Here is a 15,686-nt window from a genome sequence, read left to right on the forward strand (position 1 = left end):
CCAGCTTAGTGTCATTTGCAAACTTGGAGATATTACATTCAATTCCTTCATCTAAATCATTGATGTATATTGTAAATAACTGGGGTCCCAGCACTGAACCCTGCGGCACCCCACTGGTCACTGTCTGCCATTCTGAAAAGGACCCATTTATTCCGACTCTCTGCTTCCTGTCTGCCAACCAGTTTTCTATCCACGTCAATACATTACCCCCAATACCATGTGCTTTAGTTGTGCACACTAACCTCGTGTGTGGGACCTTGTCAAAAGCCATTTGAAAGTCCAAATACATCACATCCACTGGTTCTCCCTTGTCCACTCTACTAGTTACTCCCTCAAAAAATTCTAGAAGATTTGTCAAACATGATTTCCCCTTCATAAATCCATGCTGACTTGAACCGATCCTGTCACTGCTTTCCAAACGCGAAAATTCTAGAAGATTTGTCAAGCATGATTTGTCTCTCCAATCTCTCCTGCCTTCCACCCTATCACAGACCTTCCCTTTTGTTCTTCTCTTCCCCCCCACCCCCACGCACCCCCTCCCCCCAACCTTTCCCTTGCCTCTGCACTTGCTTAAAACCGGTTACATCTCTATTTCCAGTTCTGACAAAAGGTCATCGATCTGAAATATTAACTCTGTTTCTCTCTCCACAGATGCTGCCTGATCTGCTGAGTGTTTCTGGCATTTTCTGTTTTTATTACAGAAGGAAAGACTTGCACTTATATAGCTCCTTTCACGACCACCAGACATCTAAAAATACTTTACAGCCAATGAAGTACTTTGGAGTACAGTTACTGTTGCAATGTAGGAAACGCTGCAGCTAATTTGTGCACAGTAAGCTCCCACAAGCAGCAATGTGATAACGACCAGATCATCTGTTTTTAGTGATGTTGATTGAGGGATAAATATTGGCCAGAACACCAGGGATAACTCCCCTGCTCTTCTTCAAAATAGAGCCATGGGACCCGAGAGGGCAGATGGGGCTTTAGTTTAACATCTCATCCAAAAGAACATCTCAGCTCAATGAACGATGCCTTGTAATATCCTGAAACCCACGTTATCCTATAATATACCCGACTGGCTGTACAATACATCCTGTGTTGAGAACGCCACTCAGAATGTGCTCAGTTAGTTGAGGGTTTAACAGGGACTCCATCTAGTGGCCCTACCAAGACTTTGCAAAGTACAACATGGAGCAGCTAAATTTAGTCCAGGGTTTTCAGCTCAGAATTCATTAATCTGCAAAAAGAACCTGGGCTTTAAACAAAAAAAAGTAACGTGGTATAGTTACTCTCCCGGGGCGGTTATTCCATTTAACAGAATACTAAACAAATGAATCTTTTCACTATAATCTGATTTTTAGTCTGATGTTGCCCTAGTATATTATACTAGGATTTTCATTCTGAATGTATGCCAGCAATGGGAATTTCATGGGAAAATCCTCCATGAGTGAGTGAGACTATCTCAAATGGACAGTACAAAGACTTGCATTTATATAGCGCCTTTCACAGCCAAATGAAGTACTTTTTGAAGTGTAGTCATCGTGGGCCGCCCCGAGCTGTGCGGGAACACCACCGCAGGTCGGGGCTATAAATAGAGCTGGAGCGCTGGGCCCTGGAACACCGTGGGTGAAGGTGCGGCGAATGAGGGTACGGGGCCCAGAAGAGCCGAGGGCCCAGGGGCAGCACGGGCCCAGACCACACTGCGATATGTGTGCGCACTAGGTCCGTGCAGCAGAGCAGGTCTCCAGTCGTCCTGGTTCAACTCTTGCCGCTGGATAAAGGCCGAGCTCTGTCAAGCCCGTGTGGTGGCTGATGTGCAACGGTCACCAAACGTTAAAAAAAAATCCACGCACAGGCATCTTCCACCCCCTCAATTGGAGTTCAGGACTGGAACATCGGGTCCTTCATTGAAACATCTGTGAACTCATGTGAAAGCAAGTCATCCTCGCTCGAGGGATCGACTATGATGATGATGTTGGAAACGCGGCAGCCAATTTGTGCACAGCAAACTCCCACAAACAGCAATGTGATAATGACCAGATAATGTTTTTTTGTGATGTTGATTGAGGGATAAATATTGGCCAGGACACCAGGGAGAACTCTCCTGCTCTTGTTCAAAATAGTAGTGTGAAATCTTTACGTCGACCTGAGAGAGCAGACGGGGCCTCAGTTTAACATTGCACCTGAAAGCTGTCACCTCTGACAGTGCGGGACTCCCTCAGCACTGCACTGGGAGTGTCAGCCTAGATTTATGTGCTCAAGTCCCTGGAGTGGGACTTGAACCCACAACCTTCTGACTCAGAGGCACGGGTGCTGCCCACTGAGCCACTATGGTAGTGGAGGCACCGACAAAAAACAGCTGGCTGCTCTAATGATTTGATTTAATCCGTCTACATTGGAGATTAGTCTACAGCACAAAAATGTGCTCCCATTTGATACTGGGTTAGAAAACTACAGCAATGAATTACCAGTACTGGTACTAATACAGTGAAGCCTTTGTTGGGGATTACAAATCCTTGAAAATCTGTGGAATCAGTTTTCTTTTTAAAGCTGTGCAGTTTATTATTCAGTATGGCGGAGTTATTGTTCTGGTTAAGGTCGCTGTTGAGAGTGAGGCGCATCAAATGCAACCTTGGCTGTACTGTTAGGGTTTATACTAATGGAAGCCTATTGCCATTTGGTTTCCTGCACTGTCGATGCCTGGGCACAATTGTGTGTTTTCTGGTGACAAATTTTGGAGGCAGCTCGGGGATCCAGTGCGTGTGTGGCAGTGACTAGCGGGGTGCCCAAGGGCTCAGTGCTGGGATCCCAGCTCTTTACAATATACATCAATGATTTAAATGAAGGAGTTGAGTGTAATATCTCCAAGTTTGCAGATGACACTAAGCTGGGTGGCAGTGTGAGCTGTGAGGAGGATGCCAAGAGGCTGTAGGGTGACTTGGACAGGTTAGGTGAGTGGGCAAATGCATGGCAGATGCAGTATAATGTGGATAAATGTGAGGTTATCCACTTTGGGGGCAAAAACATGAAGGCAGAATATTATCTGAATGGTGACAGATTAGGAAAAGGGGAGGTGCAACGAGACCTGGGTATCATGGTACATCAGTCATTGAAAGTTGGCATGCAGGTACAGCAGGCAGTGAAGGCAGCAAATGGCATGTTGGCCTTCATAGCTAGAGGATTTGAGTATAGGAGCAGGGAGGTCTTACTGCAGTTGTACAGGGCCTTGGTGAGGCCTCACCTGGAATATTGTGTTCAGTTTTGGTCTCCTAATCTGAGGAAGGACGTTCTTGCTATTGAGGGAGTGCAGCGAAGGTTCACCAGACTGATTTCCGGGATGGCAGGACTGACATATGAGGAGAGACTGGATCGACTGGGCCTGTATTCACTGGAGTTTAGATGAATGAGAGGGGATCTCATAGAAACATATAAAATTATGATGGGACTGGACAGGTTAGATGCAGGAAGAATGTTCCCGATGTTGGGGAAGTCCAGAACTAGGGGGTCACAGTCTAAGGATAAGGGGTAAACCATTTAGGACTGAGATAAGGAGAAACTTCTTCACTCAGAGAATTGTGAACCTGTGGAATTTTCTACCGCAGTTCGTTAGATATATGCAAGAGGGAGTTAGATGTGGCCCTTACGGCTAAAGGGATCAAGGGGTATGGAGAGAAGGCAGGGGTGGGCTACTGAGATTGCATGATCAGCTATGCTCTTATTGAATGGTGGTGCAGGCTCAAAGGGCCGAATGGCCTACTCCTGCACCTACTTTCTATGTGTGTGTGTGTGTGTGTGTGTGTGCAACCAGGCCACCTGCCTGTTTTCTCTCCTAGATGTGCATAGCTAAATCTATTTATTGACTGATTGCCTGCCAGCCAGAGGGTGTTCACAAGATCAATGCGGATGAGGAATGCCATTCAGCCCATGCAGGACCCATGAGCTACACTCCCCATCGTCACCGACCTGGCTCAGCAGAGAGAGTACCAGCACTTCATGCAGGGTGAAGAAAATTGTTATTTTTTTCAAAAACAAAAATCTGGTAAGACTACGAGACTCGAATACAAAGCACTCTTACACGTTCCTTCTGCAAGTTTTGCGGCTCCCTTCAATATGGTCAGTGACGGTATCCTAACATTTCAGTTTTAAATGCAACCAACTATACGTATGAAATTAGACAAATATTTTGTAACTCTTTTATTGCAAATCAATCAATCGCAGGGCTGTGCTGAAATAGGCAAACTTTGCCTTTCCCTTAAAATATCAGAATCCTTCAATTTCATTTGTTTGTGTTGATTGCCCTGGTTGCTTCAGGCGACAGTGCTGTAATCATACAATAACAGCGCATGTTTGATTCATCCAAGAATAATGATGACGTTTTGAGAGAATAACCTCTCAGAAACAGCAGCTTAATTCTAAAGCGGAGTTCCAAATATACACACAGCCATAGCAGAATTGCCCAACAAAACAATAGCTGTGTGTGTGTACAAACATTTTATGTACACATACACATGCAAGCAAAATAATTTAAGCCATGGTTTGGCAGGTTATAAGTAGGGAGGTTGTCCGAAAAGGTTACTTTAAAAGGAGAGCACTGGATGACTGGGCCAGACATGGATAATGCACCACTTACCCTCCACACGCCTCACTCAAAGTAGAAGGAGCCCTTTTTTATAGGTCATCTTCATCATCATCATAGGCAGTCCCTCGAAAGCGAGGAAGACTTGCTTCCACTCTAAAAATGAGTTCTTAGGTGACTGAACAGTCCAATACGGGAATTACAATCTCTGTTACAGATGGGACAGACGGTCGTTGAAAGAAAGGGTGGGTGGGACTGGTTTACCGCACGCTCCTTCCGCTTGGTTTCTGCATGCTCTCGGCGACGAGACTCGAGGTGCTCAGCGCCCTCCCGGATGCACTTCCTCCACTTTGGGCGGTCTTTGGCCAGGGACTCCCAGGTGTCGGTGGGGATGCTGCATTTTATCAAGGAGGCTTTGTGGGTGTCCTTGAAACGTTTCCTCTGCCCACCTTGAGCTCGCTTGCCGTGCAGGAGTTCCGAGTAGAGCGCTTGCTTTGGGAGTCTTTTGTCAGGCATGCAGACAATGTGGCCCCCCCAGCGGAGCTGGTCAAGTGTGCTCAGTGCTGGGGATGTTGGTCGAGGACGCCAATGTTGGTGCGTCTGCCCTCCCAGGGGATTTGCAGGATCTTGCGGAGACATCGTTGGTGGTATTTCTCCAGAGATTTGAAGTGTCTACTGTATATGGTCCACATCTCTGAGCCATACAGGAGGGCGGGTATCACTACAGCCCTGTAGACCATGAGCTTGGTGGCAGATTTGAGGGCCTGATCTTCGAACACTCTTTTCCTCAGGCGGTCGAAGGCTGCGCTGGTGCACTGGAGGCGGTGTTGAATCTCGTCGTCGATGTCTGTCCTTGTTGATAATAGGCTTCCGAAGTATGGAAAGTGGTCCACATTGTCCAGGGCCATGCCGTGGATCTTGATGACTCGGGGGGTAGTGCTCTGTGGCGGGGTCAGGCTGGTGGAGGACCTTTGTCTTACGGATGTTTCGTATAAGGCCCATCCTTATGGGTCATCTTACAGGTATGCTATACACGGGCACAAGAGTATTGACTCAAGGTATTAGCACCACACCAGATGTCCCTGTTAAAGACAGCATCATCGGCCCCTGTTACATGGCAATGCTCTTAACAAAACCCAATTTAAAATTTACATTTTGAAATGCCGAGCAGGTGTATGAATTTAAATAGGCGGCAGATTATAAATAATGCCGAAGCATTGTGACAATCTCACAATTTCACTTGTGGTTCCAGATTACATGAGCCTCCAATGTAGTCAACAGATTAAATGAAGTCTCCAAATACGTGGAACTCCAGTGCAGGACAGAAAGGGGGAACTGTCTGCTTCTCAAGTGTAGACACTGACCTGCCGCCTTTCTGGAAGGACAACAAAAGCATCGAATGCTATCGACATTCCAGGCGGGCCTTGGGAGAAACTGCAAAGATCCAGGAAGGAAACCGTGCCCAAAGGTCAGAGAGAAGACGGAGCGTGGCCCTCATGGATTCAAAGAGGCACAGGGCTCAAGAAATGGGAATGCCCTGCAACCGAGAGCCAACCCTGGGCACAAATTACTACGATACAACGCCAGAAACTACTGCCAGAGCCAGAACAATGAAGGAGAAAAATCAATACTAGCAATTAGAACAGCAAGCAGGGAGAAAGAGGAGGTGACCAGCAGTAGTTATCCACTTTGGTGGCAAAAACAGGAAGGCAGATGATTATCTGAATGGTGACAGATTAGTAAAAGGGAAGGTGCAACAAGACTTGGGTGTTATGGTACATCAGTTATTGAAGATAGGCATGCAGGCACAGCAGGCGGTGAAAGCGGCAAATGGCATGCTGGCCTTCAGAGCGAGGTGGATTTGAGTATAGGAGCAGGGAGGTCTTGCTGCAGTTGTACAGAGCCTTGGCGAGACCACACCTGGAATATTGTGTTCAGTTTTGGTCTCCTAATCTGAGGAAGGACGTGCTTGCAATTGAGGGAGTGCAGCGAAGGTTCACCAGACTGATTTCCGGGATGGCAGGACTGACATATGAGGAAAGACTGGATCGGCTAGGCTTATACTCACTGGAATTTAGAAGAATGAGGGGATCTCATAGAAACGTATAAAATTCTGACGGGATTGGACAGGTTAGATGCAGGTAGAATGTTCCCGTTGGGGAAGTCCAGGACCAGGGGACACAGTCTAAGGATAAGGGGTAAGCCATATAGGACCGAGATGAGGAGAAACTTTTTCACCCAGAGAGTGGAATTCTCTGCCACAGAAAGTTGTTGAGTCCAGGTCGTTGGACATATTCAAAAGGGAGTTAGATGTGGCCTTTACAGCTAAAGGGATCAGGGGGTATGGAGAGAAGGCAGGGGTGGGCTACTGAGGTTGCATGATCAGCCATGATCATATTGAATGGCGGTGCAGGTTCGAAGGGCCGAATGGCCTACTCCTGCACCTATTTTCTATGTTTCTAAAAGGAACAGTGCCAACATGTGTTAGGGCAAATGAATATTAAGAGCAAGCTGACAGTGAGGGAAAAGAGATTGCTATATGTAGCTCCAAGACATGCATCAGATAATCAGCAACTCGTTTACTCCAAGCTCCTGATTAACTATTTTCAAAACGCCATGGTATTTCCTCCTCAATGCAGATAATAAGCGTTCTTGGATAGAATTAAGATTGCAGCACAGAACCCGAGTTTACATATTGAAGATGCAACTAATCAAAAGCAGTCGTGAACAGGATATGCAGGTCTACGTTAGTGTAATACTTACAGCAAGATAACCCACCACATTTTGCACTTTTGTCTCAGATGCTCTTTGAATGCTTTCACTCATACTGCAAAGGTTCTAATTTTGCATACACAGAGTTGTCGATTTTTGAGAAACAGAAATTTAACACCAGTCACCAGAATCTCCAATTTGAGAATTTCTGAATTATTGTCACAAGAAAACCCATTCGGTTAAGATTCAATATACTATTTAATAAGCAGTTTTCATAGTTTACCGACACAGTTATTGTTAAACTGCCACGGCCCCCAGATTTGGAGGTTCTGTCCGTGGAAGGGGTAGGCTGATGGAACGAGGGCCCTCTCTCATTCCATTCTTACGCTCTAGTTGGGAGCTATCCAGATGACTCTGCCCCAGCAGTCAGAGCGGAGGAACGACCCATTTAAATAATAAAAAAGAAAAATCGACTGAACAGCAAGAAGCTAAGTTGTTAAGCGGTTTGCTTGGCAAGGGTTTCCCAATGTCCTGGAGAGGTTAGTAGTAGAGACATATCTAGTCCAAAACATTTACTTTGCTCAACCACTCACATACATGTACAGGTAAAAAGTAAAGACTGCCGCAACACATCCATTGTTCAATCATTGTAGATTTGTCACCGCAGAACCCCAAAATAATCTCTTCATTGCCGTATGAAACTTTTATCAGTTCTCTAGTTCTTTACACAATGGCTTGTGTTTCTTCGATCCACAGATGAACGTACGTCATTTTGTGACATCTTCAATGCAGTCGAGGTCATCGTTTCTCTAGTTTCTTAAATTTGGCTTCTGTAAAAAAAAAAATAGAACAATTCAGTGAGAACCTGAACAAGAGGCTTACTACCTGGAACAGGCTTCAATGAGAATTTGCATTTTCATCCATTTGCTCGCAGGAGGTTTAGCCAGATTACATGGGGACAGGGATGGCTGGGCAGTCATATGAGGAGAGACTAGATCAACTGGGCTTGTATTCACTGAAGTTTAGAAGGATGAGAGGGGATCTCATAGAAACATATAAGATTCTGACGTGACTGGACAGGTTAGATGCGTGAAGAATGTTCCCGATGTTGGGGAAGTCCAGAACCAGGAGACATAGTCTTAGGATAAGGGGTAGGCAATTTAGGACTGAGATGAGGAGAAACTTCTTCACTCAGAGTTGTTAACCTGTGGAATTCCCTACCGCAGAGAGTTGTTGATGCCAGTTCACTGGATATATTCAAGAGGGAGTGAGATATGGCTCTTACGGTTAAGGGGATCAAGGGATATGGAGAGTAAGCAGGAAAGGGGTACTGAAGGAATGATCAGCCATGATCTTATTGAATGGCGGTGCAGGCTCGAAGGGCCGAATCGCCTACTCCTGCACCTATTTTTTTATGTTTCTATGTTAGTTTCATGGACCGACCAAAGGCCACACCTGATCACCAAAAGGAACACTGATATCCAAGGTAAGATTACCTAACAACAAGCCTTGGGACATGTCCCATATTGCTCTGCATCCACCCTATGCGGCTTGTATTTATATAGTTGAACCTTCTTATAGCTCGTCACACTATTAACTTGCAACTACAATGACAGATAAACAGACAGTCGTTTTGGACATAGGGACACCCAGGAACAGCAATGAAACGAGTAACCAGTTCGGTCTGTTTTGGATGGGTGTTGGTAAAGGGAGAAACAATGGCCAGGACAACAGTAGAACTCTACGCTCTACTTCAAATGGTGCCTCGGGATCTTGAACATCCACCCAAATATGCAGCTAGCGCCCTCTTTTAACATCTCATCTGTCAAACTGCACTACCTGCCACTTCCTCAGTAACGCACTGGAGTGTGAGCTCAGATCATAAACATCACGGAGCTCCACGTCATAGACGGGAGTTCTACCAACTGATCGCCCAAGAATGATGGTTTTTGCGTGAGTTGTGGACGAGTGTGTAGCTCAAAACATACCAAATTCCCCCAGAGTAACCCATGAGTGCTTGCAAAAAATATTTTAAAACGGGGCATAAATCACACCTAGCTTTTTGGAGTACGCATCCAGTCTGTAGGCTGCTTGCTCCAGTGCCGCGACTTGTTCCTCAATCTGATTGATCTGATCAAGGTATGGATGCAGACCGGCATCTAGAAGATAAAACAGCACGCAGATTTCAATTAACTACTCGAGGCTACACAAAAAAGCCAAATAAATCAAATGAGCTGCGGTAAACTAGTTCTATACCCAGTAGAACGGCAGGTGCAGAACGTCATTACACTTTATTAGAGACAACTAATTTACCAGCAAAAGTCGAAAGTGTGATTGCTCAAGGAAAGCAGAGAGAATGCGCCCAGCACAGCAGTACAGATACAACCCATTACAGGAAACATTTTCTTTCGCCTGCCACACTTTCCTATCCACACACCGTGCCCTTCAACAAAAAAAATGATCTACTTCATGAGCTGTGCTGCTCCAAATTTGAACACCAACTTCCCCCCTGACCTCCTATCCCTGTATTGGAGGCACCCCCATTTGTGGCACCCTTACTGAAAACTTACCCCCGTGACAGTATTTTTCCACCTCCACTGGAGCTTTACCTACTAGCTACGCCCACGGTCTAAAGTACAGATACTGGGTTTCGGTGCCGCTAAATTCATCAACGCGCAAATCGGCAACGGTGCTGGATTCAGTGTAAATCAGCTCCGTAGATCCTCACCCATCTTGGGAAAGTCACGCAGTTTACTTTGTGCAGGGCAACAGTCAACGCTTCCTCTAAGTTGCGCAGCCATGCAGCGGTCTGGAGGTCCCGCGCAGGCTGCGCAACTTTGCATGGAAGAAACCGTGCGTGCACGAAAATTTGAAGCAGTACTGCCAATTAAAGGGACCAAGCACGGGAAAAAAAAAATCAGAGGGAACATTGGCAACGGCACCCCAAGGTTTCAACCCCATCTTCGCCTAGCGATACAAATGTTGCATCTTAGCACCCACCACATTTTGAAGAGAGAAGATATCCAGTTAATCATTGCTGTTTATAATCCGCGAGATAATCGGGGCAGACTGTCGATACAAGACATCAAGTCTAGAGGAACTCCCAATAATTAGCCTTCATTTAGCACAAAACCTATTTAGGCAATCTCCTATAGGGGAATCCAAACAGTGGTCTAATGGGATTAGAAATTCAACATTACAGCCATGCTCCAGCTCACCACAGGAGATCAACTAAACACTGTTTAAAATTGAAATGCCAAATACTCACATTTCTGATTGAGATCTTTGAGGTTGCGATTAATATTAACAGCAATCTCCTTCATCTCTAGGTATTTAAGGCCAGTCAGTTTGTTCATGTTCTCCAAAAGTTTGTAATCTTCACAAGTAGCTAAGGTATATAAAAAGTTTTGAGGCACATCAATAACTGAGTGATGAATTCTTTTTGTAATGTGTAGCTCAACAATAAGGCTGCTAAAGACAGTAACAGGTACAAGAGGGAGACTAGCTTTGTCTAACTTCATACTGTACTGCAATCAGTAAGGCATCAGAAGATGTGGTCCTTCAGTGCATTTGAGCAGAACCTTTAGATTATCAACCGTGACATCTTTCCATTGCAGCATCTAGCTGCAACTCAAATGGGCCCAGCGTCCTGGCCTCAACCACCCACTCCAGGCTGATCACCCGCTGTAAAGAAATACTTCCCAGTCGTACATTTGTCCTTTACAACCTTCAACCTGTGTTTTCTGCTCATCCATCTGCCCCATACTAGCAGACATAAGCTAGCTCCCCATCCCCAATGCATTCACCCTCCACCTTGGCTCCGCAACCTCCCCCACACTTGCTTGCACTCCCGTACCCTTCAATCTTCCCATTCTTGTGCAGCACTTTCCCCCCACCTTTCACACAAGCATTGGTGGCAGACCTTTCAGCCATTCAGGCCTTGCTCTTTGTGACTCCACGCCACCCTTCACCCCTTTTACTTATCAACTCACTCTTCCTTTTAAAGACCTTTTCAAAACCCATCTTTACACCCAAGCCTTCAATCACCCCTCTCAGAATGGTTTCCTCTGCCTTGGGTCTCCCATTTCTCTTGCTTTTACTCTACAATGTCGTGGGTTAGCAACATCCATATAGAAGGCGCTACATAAATGCAAAATGCTGCTGTTCTACTGCCCTGCCATTTCTGAAAGCATCACTTTGGTTTAAAAATCGAGAACGTTTCATCATCGGGAGCCTTGGGTTTAGATTGCTTGGCACATCTGTGTTATTAGTCCTAAATTTGGACTGCGGAATTTTCCAGGGTGTTTTCTGCCAGTACCAAACTGAAAGTTAAGGAACAATGTACCAGCATCTTAAACTAAAGATGTACTGTGTTTCTATCTATAATTGCTGCTCATCACCAGCCAAATATATTTCAAAAGCACTTCACACAACTATTTTTGAATGCAGCAAGTTACGCAGACAGCAGCCAATCTGCTGCAGAATCACCCCACGAGTTGAATGATGAGTTAATGTTTTTATGGTATTGGTTGAGGGTGGAATACAGATCACAAGGAGACACTGACTCCCAGGGCAAAGGATGTAGAGAAGATTAATATACAGAAGAAACTCCCACCGAGACAGCAAGCTCAGAAACTGGCCAATTAATGTAGGGAAACCTGGATATCTGTTGATCTCTATTATAAGATTGAAATTTTAATGGGCATGTCTTGTTGAACATGACTGCTAATAGCAACTTAAATCAGCACTTTACAACTCGTGTGCTTTTCTAAACACTAGTACATCAGTCACATGATTCAGAGAATTGTGCAGGTGACAGAACGTATAGATGATCGTTTGAAATTGCAGGCGAGCTGGAGGCTGCTTACTGCAGTAGGGAGTCGCACATTTGTGCACCAGCTTGCAATGCCACACGGTTTATGAACATGAGTTACCATTTCATCGAATTATCGATCTCTAATTTGAGAAGGTGCAAAATTCAAGAGGAGAAATGGCACACGGGGTGAATCTAAAGGATGAGTCATTGTTGAGCTGCTGTCCTGTACCTGCGCTAGTTGCAACGGCAGAGCAGGTCTCCAGTCGTCTTGGTTAATCCTTGCCACTGAACCAAGACCTAGCTCTGTCAAGCCCGTGTGGTGGCTGGTGTGCAACGGCCACCCCACGTTAAAAAAATCCACGCACAGGCATCTTCCACCCTTCGAGATTTAGTTCGGGACCTGGAATATTAGGTCCTTCATTGAAACACCGCTGAACCTTTGGGCGTGGAAGCAAGTCATCCTCGATTCGAGGGACTGCCTATGATGATGATGAGGGTGGAATGTTGGCCAAGTCACAATCTTTAACATCCACTGAACCAAGAGTCTCTGTTTAATGGTTTGTAGTGGTCGCGAGATCGCTTCAATTGCTCTGAAAAAGGTGCAAAGGACCATCACGCTGGTGTGAAAGGCGAGATGGATGTGCTGCCCGAGTTATAGAGCATTTCTCCGCAATTTGATCACTGTACAACCAATATCAAACTAACCTGTGAGCTCTCCCTGCAGGTAGACAGACATTTTGGTAAACATGTCCTTGCAGAGTTCATTGATGTCTGGTTCGGAAGGTTCGGTGGCTTCTTCTGCTGTTTCCACTCCAAAATCATCTATTATCGGAGTAAAAATGCAACATAGCATTACTGGACGATCCAGTGGTTCTCCAATAGTGGGGGAGATGAGCCATAGAGGGGGGTGCTCAAGACCCACAAAGTTAGTCTTTTGACCCAAGGCCACTCAGATTTTTTTTTTACTACTTTCTAAGATAATGCAATTTTATGGAATTGTCAAAATAATATGCTGAAATAAAGTCTCATGGGTCTGTATTTTTTTTTAAAAAACGGTTCAAAAAAAATTCCCACATTACAACAGTGACGACATTCTAAAGATACTTCATTTGCTGTAGTGCGCTTTAACGTTCGGTTGTCGTGAAAGGCGCTATATAAATTCAAGTCTTTATTTTTCTTTATCACTGATTATAGTCATTCAACCATTCTGTTGCCTGGACCCTAAGCTCTGGAATTCCCTGCCTAAACCTCCCCGCCTCTCTACTCCTCTACATCCACCTTTCAGATGAGACGTTAAACCGAAGCCCCGTCTGCTCTCTCAGGTGGACGTAAAAGATCCCACGGCACTATTTCGAAGAGAAGGGGAGTTATCCCTGGTGTCCCGGCCAATATTTATCCCTCAATCAACATAACAAAAACAGATTATGTGGTCATTATCACATTGCTGTTTGTGGGAGTCTGCTGTGCGTAAATTGGCTGCCACATTTCCACACATTACAACACTTCAAAAGTACTTCATTGGCTGTAGAGAGCTTTGAGACGTCTGGTGGTCGGAAAAGGCACTAAATAAATGCAAGTCTTTCTTTCTTTCCTTAAAACCTACATCTTTGACCAAGCTTTTGGTCACCTGCCCTAATTTCTCCTTATGTAGCTCGGTGTCAAATTTTTTAGATGCATAATACTCCTGTGAAAGAGCCTTGAGACTTTTCACTAACGTTAAAGGCACTATATAAATACAAGTCGTTGTTGCTCGAGTGTCCCATCAGCTGCTTCTCCATCTATAGCAGATCTCAGGCTGCACTTCAGTCCCACTCTCCTGATCTTTGGGCACTCTGTGCGGAGGGGAGCGGGTAGGTCCGAAGGCCTCCTCGTAGGACTGCTCCTGGGCACGGCCAAGGGGGCCATCAGCCGGTCCAGGCAGCGGGCGGTCGAGGGGGTCGTTCAACCTGACTGCCTGCCTCTCTTCCGCTCTTACATCCGGTCCAGGGTGTCCTTGGAGATGGAGCACGCGGTGTCCACCGGTACGCTCGCGGCCTTCCGCGAGAGGTGGGCACCGGAGGGACTGGAGTGCATCATCACGCCCGGCAACCAAATTTTAATTTGATTTTACGTTTTAAAGTTTAATTTGTTTTAATTGCCGGTGTTTTTAGTGTCCCCTTCCCTTTTATAGGGGGCACTGGGGAAAAATTGTGATTTTATTGCCCAAAAAAAAAAGGGAAAAAAAAAAACCAAAAAAAGGAAAAAAAGGGCCTTGTAAATGTCTGGTGTGTCACCCAGGTCGGGTGGCACGGTTTAATGTGTTTTGTTTTGCAGATAAACTCCAAAAAGAGTTTCTCAGTGCCATCACAACAATAACAAGGTTGCAAACAGTGTGGTTCAGCCTGAGAGAGAAGTTGGGGCGAGGGATAAAGCAGGTGGCTAGGGAACTGAAAACAATGGGCCTCAGTCTTCCCATCAACAGACCGGTCACAGGGGGAAAAAAAAAAAGAGAAATAAAAAGTAATAAAATTAATTGAATCGCTGGACAGGGAATGAATTTTAAAGAAAGCAAATAACTTATTTAATTTGCTTCAATTGCTGATTTTCTCATTTTAACAATTTATAACTATGATATATATTTAATTTTGTTTAATGAGTAATCTTATTGTACTGATTTTACTATTGTATAATCCTTATTGGATTATTTTTCTTTTATCGTCTGTGCCTATTCTGCGTGCGCACTTCGGCTGCCGCTTGAGACCCGAGCCTTGAACCTCTTTTTACACTTCCTTCTCCCGCTTTTACTCACTTTCCCTCAATAATCACAAGTCGGCCATTCGGCCCCTCGAGCCTGCTGCGCCGCCATTCAATAAGGTCATGGCTGATCTGATCGTGGACTCAGCTCCACTTCCCTGCCCTCTCCCCGTAACCCCTTCACTCCTTTAATCGTTCAAAAATCTGTCTATCTCCGCCTTAAATATACTCAACGACCCAGCCTCCACAGCTCTCTGGGCCAGAGAATTGCACAGATTTACAACCCTCAAGAGAAGAAATTGCTCCTCATCTCAGCTTTAAATGGGCGGCCCCTTATTCTGAGACTATGCCCCCTAGTTCTAGATTCCCCCCACGGGGGGGGGGGGAACGTCCTCTCTGCATCCACCCTGTCAATACCCCTCAGTCTCTAACGTGTTGTCAAATTGCTGTGAAGCACCTTGGGACGTTTCCCTACGTTCAAGGCGCTCTATAAATAAAAGTTAGTATATTTAATTGGAGAAAATGTTCGCTTTTCTAGAACTGGGGGGTCGGGGGGGGTTTGGTCAGACAAGTTTAAATGGGAAAGGCAATAGGGATTGCCGCAGGCCCGTGTCCATGGCAACGGCAGTAGGCCCGAGACTCCCCGGCCCCGGTTACAGCGGCAGGCCGAGCAAGGGGGTCGGCTGCGGGTGGCCAGAGCCTCGCCCTCCCCGCTTACCCGTCCTCCGCATTCCGCCGGTCTCGGTCTCGGTCTCGGTCTCACTTTCCTCCCCCGGGGCCGTGCTAGCCTCCACGCCCGGCGCCGCCATTTTACCCGCTCCCCCCCCCCCCGCTTCGTCCAGTGGCCCA

General features: G+C 45.8%; 1 protein-coding gene across 1 annotated transcript; it reads right to left on the minus strand.

Moving 5' to 3' along the window:
* Window positions 1-7,527: 7,527 nt before the first annotated feature.
* bloc1s2 (biogenesis of lysosomal organelles complex-1, subunit 2) lies at window positions 7,528-15,674 on the minus strand. Its single transcript, XM_070865558.1, has 5 exons — window positions 15,556-15,674; window positions 12,810-12,926; window positions 10,557-10,676; window positions 9,343-9,447; window positions 7,528-8,118 (listed from the first exon to the last, which is right to left on the minus strand). Exons 1-5 carry the CDS (start codon window positions 15,644-15,646, stop codon window positions 8,087-8,089), a joined length of 465 nt encoding a protein of 154 aa, XP_070721659.1. The 5' UTR covers window positions 15,647-15,674; the 3' UTR covers window positions 7,528-8,086.
* Between the last annotated feature and the right edge of the window lie 12 nt (window positions 15,675-15,686).

Source organism: Pristiophorus japonicus, chromosome 22 (genome assembly GCF_044704955.1).
Source record: "Pristiophorus japonicus isolate sPriJap1 chromosome 22, sPriJap1.hap1, whole genome shotgun sequence".
In the NCBI taxonomy this organism is placed as follows: Eukaryota; Metazoa; Chordata; class Chondrichthyes; family Pristiophoridae; genus Pristiophorus; species Pristiophorus japonicus.

Coding starts and splice junctions, on each gene's coding strand:
- bloc1s2 (XM_070865558.1), bottom strand. CDS start 15,646: ATGGCGGCGCCGGGCGTGGAGGCTAGCACGGCCCCGGGGGAGGAAAGT. Junction 12,927..15,555: donor CGGCGGAATGCGGAGGACGG/GTAAGCGGGGAG, acceptor CTCCGATAATAG/ATGATTTTGGAGTGGAAACA. Junction 9,448..10,556: donor CAAAGATCTCAATCAGAAAT/GTGAGTATTTGG, acceptor TTTATCTTCTAG/ATGCCGGTCTGCATCCATAC.